The sequence below is a fragment of the Acanthisitta chloris genome, unplaced genomic scaffold (assembly GCF_000695815.1).
Source record: "Acanthisitta chloris isolate BGI_N310 unplaced genomic scaffold, ASM69581v1 scaffold21152, whole genome shotgun sequence".
NCBI classification, from domain to species: Eukaryota; Metazoa; Chordata; class Aves; order Passeriformes; family Acanthisittidae; genus Acanthisitta; species Acanthisitta chloris.
The window spans coordinates 3,929-12,549 of NW_008660129.1; the positions used below are offsets into that span (position 1 = coordinate 3,929).

At 49.2% G+C, this 8,621-nt stretch overlaps 1 protein-coding gene across 1 annotated transcript in view; it reads right to left on the bottom strand.

The window, feature by feature from the left end:
* The window catches only part of LOC103797493 (chromosome unknown open reading frame, human C6orf132), a gene marked incomplete at its 3' end in the record, with an annotated part of 12,468 nt that extends 3,921 nt beyond the window's left edge, over window positions 1-8,547 (bottom strand). Inside the window, exons 1-2 of the mRNA XM_009069713.1 lie at window positions 8,397-8,547; window positions 3,663-3,778 (exon numbers count right to left, since the gene is read on the bottom strand). Of these exons, the coding sequence (XP_009067961.1) occupies window positions 3,663-3,778; window positions 8,397-8,547 (267 nt within the window). The remainder of the gene's footprint in view (window positions 1-3,662; window positions 3,779-8,396) is intronic.
* Between the last annotated feature and the right edge of the window lie 74 nt (window positions 8,548-8,621).

Sequence of the window (8,621 nt, forward strand, 5' to 3'; positions counted from 1 at the left end):
TTGTCCTGTGAAGGGCCAGGAGTTGGACTTTGATGATCACTGTGGTTCCCTTCCAACTTAGGAGATCCATGACTTTATGCAAAGACACAGTGTGAGCAGAAGCAGCTCACAGACCCCACGGGCAGTGGTCAGGGACATACTGTCCCACTCCCAGACTCTAGGTCCACCCTGTCACATTCCTACTCACCCCAGTCAGCTGTTTGCACTGTTAGCAGCTCCTGACAAAGGAAACTTTATCCTACCATCAGCCTGCACCTCTCCCTGCAGTGGTTTCCTGCACACAAAACCCTGGATAATGATTGAGCCCCTTTGCCCTTTGCTGCCATTATCACCGTTCTGACATCAGATTACTATGAGATTCCAAAGTCTCCTTGACCAAAGGTCAAGTTGGGTTTATTCATCCAGGCTCAGACAGCACAGTAAGGTGTAGAGAGCTCAGGAGCTGCTGAATTAACTGCAGCAGCCTGGGATGCTGCAGAAAAGCCTTGGAATGCCCCAGATTTGGACAAAATAAGAGCAAAACACACTTCTTTTACTTGCCACATCCATCACCCTGCAGATGACCAAACATCCTCTATAACCACAAGGAAACAAACCACTTAGTGGTGAGCCAGGAGAGAGTGAATGGGAATTCACATTTCTGGGATTGCACAATGGATCAGACAACCCTGTGCTGATGGAGAAGCCAAGGTGTGCTAAGGCATCAGGACAGACTTATTGGTGGCAAAATGTATCATCTGTGACCTCTTTACTGGTCCCAAAGATACAGGAGAAGGCAGAGGAAAAGATCTTTAACTTCAGCTGAAAGCCAGAGGGAAGGCAAAGGCCAACAGAGGCACTTCAAGAGCTGATAATTAAATTGTCCAGAGCAATGAGATACCAAAAACCACAATGCAAAAACACACCAGCAGCTCCCATTTGCTATGGAAATGCAGTGCTGCCAGTCTGCAGAGCACACAGAGGATACCTGCTCATTTACAGGGAAACAAAGATGTCTGAACACCAAATTAAAAGCAGCATATGCATCACATGTTTGGAGAGGAGTAGAAAGGGAATGGCAGTTGGGAGAGAGCTATGCAAAGCTGGAGGAAACAGTCTGCGTTTCCTAAATGAGTGGTAATTTTGGACATGGCATTTCAACAGGTCCTAAAAACCAGGCAAGCCTGCTTCACACCAAAAAACTTCTGCTGCAGATGCTAATGCTCAGCATCTCTCTGGAAAACCACCCATCCCCACGTCATGAGCTGGCTTCTAACATGGAAAGCATCTCCAGCTCGCTGCCAGTCTCCAGAGATGACTGGAAAGATTGTTCCCTGTGTTTGCTCGGGGTGTGACCAGCCCAGCAAACCTCCAGCTGATTCAGAGCAGGCTCAGGGTGCTGTGCCAGGAACCTGCATTTCCAGTTTGTGGTACCTGAATCACAGTTCTGCATGCTGAGGATCCCATGGGGGGGGGAAGCTTTCACTGTAACCACCAGGAATCACTTTTCATTCTTGGAACGAAGTTTGATGTCCACTGTCCCCAGTGAAGGGACTCTGCCTGTCCTAATGGTCCTCAGCTCCCAATCTCTCAGGATCCCACTCTTCTCACCCATTAAATGAACAAGATTTGAGGCTGCCTGTTCCAAAAACACTCCAAAACACATCCACTGAGCATCCTGGGGTCTCAGAGGCCAAATATGAAGAGCTACCCCAAAACTCCTTGGTTTTGAGCTATGGAAGTTTGGTGGTTAGCTAAAGGAATTAATTCCAAGATGCCAAAACTCCGCCTGCACCTGGCAGTGCCAGGGATGCCAGGTGAGCAGGGGGATGTGGTGGTACCCTAAGGCAGGCAGCAAAGCCCCTTCTCCTGCAATCCCTGCTGTGATTCAGCATGGGACAGCCAAGGGCCAGATCCAGAGGGAAGGAAGCTGCTCCATGTGGGAAGAGCTGCCAGGTGCACATGGAGCTGCCGGGCAGGGTGTGTGCATCCTCCTGACTCACTGCTGAGCTGCTCCTCAGCCTCCCCTTGCATAGCAAAGTGGGTGGTGGAAGGAAAGGGTTAAGGCAGGAGCTGCAGAACAGCCCAGAGCAGGTATGTACGTGGCAGCAGAAGCGTCTGTGCCAGATCAAATCACCATCAAACCTCATCAGAATAATGCAAAATATCCGACACAGACTGGTCCTTAAAATGCTGCTTATTGCCACTAATTTCTTCAGTTAGACCTGTTACTGTCAGAAGAGAAGCTCAGGGTTGTGAGGGACCCTCTGAAGGGAAAAAGAGCCCCAGGGTCAGCTGTGCCTCTGTGGGCAGCAGGAGAGCACTGTGGCTTGGGTGACAGCCCTTAGGATTCATCCCAGAGGGATTCCTGCTCTTAATTCCTTTACCACACACACTTCCACTAGCAAACCATTTGAAAGCTCTATGAAGGTGCAAAAAGCACCCTAAAAACCTGGTGAAATGGGTCACACCCCCAAACCTGTGCTGCTGAAAAGGAGTTTCTCAAGCACCAGCCCTAGTTACTTGTCCCAGATGAGGTTTTTCACCTGCTGTGATCTTTTTGGGAGGGATCACAGAGGGTACAACCCCTTTGTAGGATGTGTATAACCCCATAACTTCCTGATTATGCTTACAAATAGATAAATAAACTCCCCCCATGTTGTCCTTCAAATGACACCAGTACAACACCATAACACCTAACCCAGGTGCCAGCAAAGCAGCCTGTTTTCCACTCGAGGTGATATCTGTGCTAAAGGACAAGGATGCAAAAGGAAAACCATTCCCAGCTCTCAGAGAGGATCTCCTTGTGAAGACCAAAGTCTTTTAAGCATTATACTATCTTCACTGACCTGGTGCCCTGCATGTATCACTTCAGATTTAGCTATTGCCACCTCCAGAATCTATGTGAGCAACCTGGTCTAAGTGGAAGGTGTCCCTGCCCATGGCAAGGGGTGGAATGAGATGAGCTTTAAGGTCCCTTCCAACCCAAACTATTCTATGAATCCTGTGCCTCACTGCACTTTTTAGGGAGTAAGACCTCTGGAAATGTGTGCTACATGGGGGAGGAAAGCTTGCTCAGCACACATGAGAGCAGAACCCTGAAATCAGCCACAGCATGTGTGGCTTCTGGAGTTAAAGCCACCTCCAGGCTCTCTGGACCAGCTGTGTTGGCCCTTGCTGCTCCAGTCCCTGCATTCAGCTGCTGCTGAGATACTGATAGCTCTGTAGGGAATGTTGGGTTTTTTTCCCCAGAGATCAAAAAAATCATCCTCTGCACACCTGCAGCATCACCTCCCCTTTCCTCTGCTGCAACAGGACACAGCTCTGCTATTGCTGTCTCCAGCAAGATGCCTGATCCAGGGAGAAACACTGCCAGCAGTGGTGAGATAAATGCAGTGCCAGCCTGATCTATCATCTCCGTGCTCAGCAATTTCTTTTTAATTGAAAATGCAAGTCTGATGCTGCTTATGCCTCTCCCCGAGTGCCTTGTCTGTGTCCAACACCAGCCCTGAACTCACATCACCTCCTAATCCCTCTCACCCAGCATTATTACAGAGTGGTTTTGCTGCTCATTTCTTTTCTCCCCTTGGCTAGAGGATGAGAGCAGCAGCCAGCCCAGCTGGTTCTGGGCACCAGTTACACACACTGTTGCAATGAATCCCAGGAGAGAGACAGGTACTCACCAGGGGTAGGAAAGTCAGCAGCGGTCGGACCCTCGGCCGAGGTTTAAGTGTTGCTGTGCCAGAGTCTGTCACTGTCCCAAAACGATTGTCACCATAATACACCTCAATCACATCACCTGAGGGGAAGGGAAGACTTGTCAGCAGCAGCACTGTGTTGGGGCAACAGGAAAAGCAACACTGGACACCACTTTAAAAAAGTTTTACAAAGCTCCAGGAGGAATTGGTTGCATCAGCTTCCAGGAATGGGTAAAACCCATCAGATTCTGAGTGTTTGGAGCTGAGTTGAAGATAAAAAGGTCCCAGGTGTGCAGGACAGGCACTGACAACTCTGTCACACACCTGCAGGGCACAAAGAGCCTTCCCAGAGCTCCACATGATGGAATTAAACAAGCACAGATATCAAAATCTATTCTGAAAGGCTAAATTCTAGTAGCAGCTAATGTCAATTCACCCCAGGAGGGTCCAAAGTTAGCACAAGCACTCAAGTCACTCCCCTCCCAGATGATATTTAGGGAAGGAAAATGTTCCAGGAGCAACTGGATCATGTCTTTACAGAGCTGTGAGGATCCAGTCCCTAGGAGAGCAGAGTGAGTCCAGGGCTGGTGTGGCAGAGGTGACACAAACCAGACTGTAAGCAGGGGTAGGATCTGATCTTGGTTGCTCTGGAATTGAGTGGGGAAGCAGCAGCAGAGCTGACCAGGTGGAGGGAGAACTCCTGCCCTTCCTCACCTGCCATCTGCTCCATAGGCAGAGCACTTGTAGCCCAGCACAGAGTTAATTACAGGTGTTCACTAAGTCCTGACACTTAGACAGCAGAGAATAACAGCAGAGGTGTCCCCAAGCCCTGACTCCCCCTGGGATGTGATGAGCAGGACAGGATGAGCAGAATGGAACACCTCATTGCTTCACTTGGACACAGCAATGGGAATGGGACATACAGGAGCTTCCCAAGGAAGTTTTGCCCCTTCATGTATCATTTCCATGGGCTGAGAGCAGCAGGAGGGAAATGCCACAGTGACTTTCCCTGCTAGAGACAACCACCACCATCCCTATGGATCTGCCAGAGCAATTTGTGATCCTGATGCAACTGAGGGACAGATCATGCTTGTCACCCCACACCTCCACGCTCCAGCCTGCCTCATGGAAAAATGCTCTGGATGACTTCCCACAAAATACTGCCATGGATGGAGACACCACAGCAGAAAGTCACAGAGCCCTGCTGTTCCTAGCAGGAAAAGTCATTGGGAATTCCTGGTTCCCAGCCCTGTGCTTTCACCTTGAACCACACCTTTTGGGCCAGTTGATTTCTGACAGTGAATAAAGCTCATAAAATTAATTTAATTACATTCTTTGTGTCTGATTAACAGCATGAATTAACAAGCAGAAAGAGTGAAGCATGTAAACCCCACCTTGGCTGGAAGGAGATACACAAATAACTCGTAGCCAAGGAGACCGACATTAAAGAAAATACAAGAGTTTGAGGAAGGAGAGGGAAGGCAACAAAATGGCTGTGAACAGAGAGAAAACTCTGCAGGACTCTTCCCACCCAACAGATTGATAGTGGTTTCAGGGGGAAGGAAGAAGTAACCAACCTTTCCCTCTACCCCAAAACGCAGGCAACAAGTAGTAAATAGCTTTCTTTTTTGCTCCCCTAAAAAGTCTGGGAGGAGAATCCTCAAAGCTGATCCCCTGCCCGAGTGTGAGGTTTCTGTCAAGTATTGTAAAGCAATTCAAGCTGAGGAGCAGAAAGGTGAAGGTTGTATAAACTCTGGGCTGCATTTCCAAGCCTCCCAAACCCAAAGGCAGCACTTGGTGAAGCAGAACCACCTGCCTGAGGAGCTGCAGTGTCCCAGAGCCCCAGAAAGTGTCCTCACAGCCCCAGACAGTATTTCTGCTCCCTCACAGCCCATCACTGGCCCAAAGCACACCCTGTGCCCACCATACACTGTCAGACCCCAGGACTGCGATGCCCAACCCATCACTCACTGCCCTGGCACATAGCTGTGGTTGTCACTGAGTCCCTGCACTACTTGATGGGCAGAGATCAAGAAGAAGCACCTAAGGAAACAGCTTTACACTGAGTTTTGTGAAAGAGAAAAAAAAAAAAGAGGAGGGCAAATGCTTCTGTGTATACCCCACAGAAGGAAAGCACTTGCTTGAGCAGCTGGAATGAAGAACCTGACCACACCAGGGGCTGGGCATGAGCTAGCACAGCCTCTGCTGAAGGGTTTGGAGGCAGATGAATTCCACACAACCTTGGAACACGCCACTGAGTCCAGCAGGCACTCAAGCTTTTCCTTTCTCCCACCCACTACACCACAAGTTACCCTGAGATACACCAGGAGTATCCATTGTGCTATCACTGTCCTAGAGTCAACCAGAACTTCCTCTCCCTTTCCCCAAACTTCTCACAATATCTTTTGGATTCTTTACAAAAAGGACATTTTCCTCAGCTTTCAAAACACTAATCAGCCTGAACTTCTGTCAGTGTGGTCCTACCAAGAGGTAGACACTTCCATCCATGCCTGGGAGGGGCCCAGACACACAGGATGAGCTGCTGGAGTTCCAAGGAGGGCAGAGGTGCCAGCAAATTGCCTGGAAGTGTTCCAGGCCAGGTTGGATGGGGCTTGGAGCAACCTGGGCTAGTGGAAGGTGTCCCTGCCCATGGCAGAGGGTGGAATGAGATGATATTTAAGGTCTTTCCAACCCAACCCATTCTATGATTCTGTGATGATTAATTTTGTGGGTGACCCCACATTCAGTGAGCAGCAGCAAGAATTGAGGCCAATGCAACATGAGAGCTTAGACTCAGACAGCTTTGTGGAGCAGTGATAGAGCAGTTCAGAGACTTGAAATGATGAGAGTTTTATATTAAACAAGTCACTAGGTAAACTTAGTGAGAAACTGGATTAAAGATCACAAGGACTTTGATCCTAGATTACTAAGCATCGCTAACCTGAATGCTTTAATTAAAGTAAAATGAACTGCTTGTAGTTGTGTTTTCTTTGCTAGATAAACAGGACTTGCCTGCTGAGAGCCTGTCACCAGTAGGACCAGGACTCTGCCAGCTTTGTTTCCTGGAAGGAGGCACCAGGAAACTCACCCTCGGAGGCTGTCGGAAGTGGCTGGCTCAAATAACTGGCCCTGCTTTGGCCACTTTTTGACATTCAGCCTGTCCTGGAGCCATTTGTGTCCACTCAAGCATGGGAAATTAAATAAACAACCTGCAGCACATGTAATGGAACTTCTTCCTCCTTGGAGGTTGCATCACCTGGAGTAGGTGCAGCAGGTTTGACGTTGGGGTATCCACAGCTCCCAGCGAGGAGGAGGAGGAGGAGGTGGCATCAGTCACTATATTCAGGAATCTCTGAGTCAGGGACATGCAAACCTACACCCATTCCACATTGCTTAACTTGTGTTTACTTTGTATGAGAAACTAAGGTGGGGATTAGCAGGAGCAGTGGACTCTTTTTGGCAGCAGCATGAAGCTATGCAGTAAATATTCCAGAGACAGGGCAAGGGATGGGGCTTCCCTGGGTAGGACTGTAGAGCTGTGGAATTCCAGGGACAATAAAACCTGCCCCTTGGACTGCTGAGCTGTGAGCACAGCACTCCTCACACCAACCCACACAGTGGCACATGCTACTCCCAACGTGGTCACTTTGGTGTGTCTCACAACCCTCACAGACCAAATTAGTGACAGAAACACCAAGAGGATGCTAAGGAGAGATTCAACAGCTGCTATTTAGCCTCAAATTTCAGGACTCTTGGTTTTTTTCCCTTTGCTATCTGACCCACACCTGAACAGAATGCTTTTGTCCTGCCATTGCAGAATCACAGCCATGGAAATCAGGCTTGTAATAAGCAGACACAACAACAACTTTTTTTTTTTTTTCTTTTTAAATCCAAACCACATCAGAGAGAGGCTTGAATCCTTCTCAGATTTACAACAGTTAGAAATCAGCAATTTTCCTCCTGCCTTGCAGAGGTTGCACGAAACTGTCTGTCACACTTTCATTTTATCTTGGTTTCAGCAGCTTGGCCTTTGGGGTGTAACCACCTTGCAGCTGCTTTCACAGACAATACTTCACCCTGCACAGCTCAGCAGGCAGCACTTCCATGTATTTTTTTTTTTTTTTGATCTTGGAAGAGTTTGTTGGACTTTCACAGCCACCAAACTTCATCCACAAACTACCATCTTCTATCTCTTTGGCTCCACTGCTATTAATTCAGCTCCCTCCTACATGAGCCTCTAGGGCACCACATTGCAATTAAACCACAAAGAAATACAAATAAAACCCGAGGAACATGCAACCCTCAGTTCCCCCTTCGCTCACAGCCCTGCAAGAAACAGGTTTATGAGCAAATAACTAAAACCTGGGAAATCACAGAGCAGACGCGGCGTGGGAAAATGCGACAGGAAGCAAAAGAAAAGAGATTCGCAACTAATTAACAGATTGTTTCAGGCCAGTTTAACTACCCGGAGAGCAATGCAGTGACCCTAATGAGTCGGGGTGAACCCTCCGAGCTCTCTTGGCTCTGCTGTGAACCCGTCGGGGCTCAGTTCGGGGGGTATATCCCAACCCCACCGAGAGACTCCTGGAGCTTCCCAACGCGTGGAGGATGAGACTCATCATTCCACATCCTTTCCCACCGGGAAAAACCCCATTCCCATCTCCAGCCACGAGCAGAACTACCCCTGGGGTAGGAAGGATGCGCATTGGGAACACTAACCGGTGCCACCCGCGCTGTCCGAAGTCACCTCCTGCGTGAAGATCCAGGGCGGGTTGGTGGCGAAGAGGGATGTGGCGGTGGGGTTGGAGTGTCTCTTGCCGAAGAGGCGGCTAAAAGTGCCCTGCACCGAGTGGGGATGGTGTTTCTTCATGCTGCCGGAGCCGGGAGCTGCGGCCGAGCTCCCAGCAGAGCATCCCCGCGGCGGCACTGGAGGAGGAGGAGGAG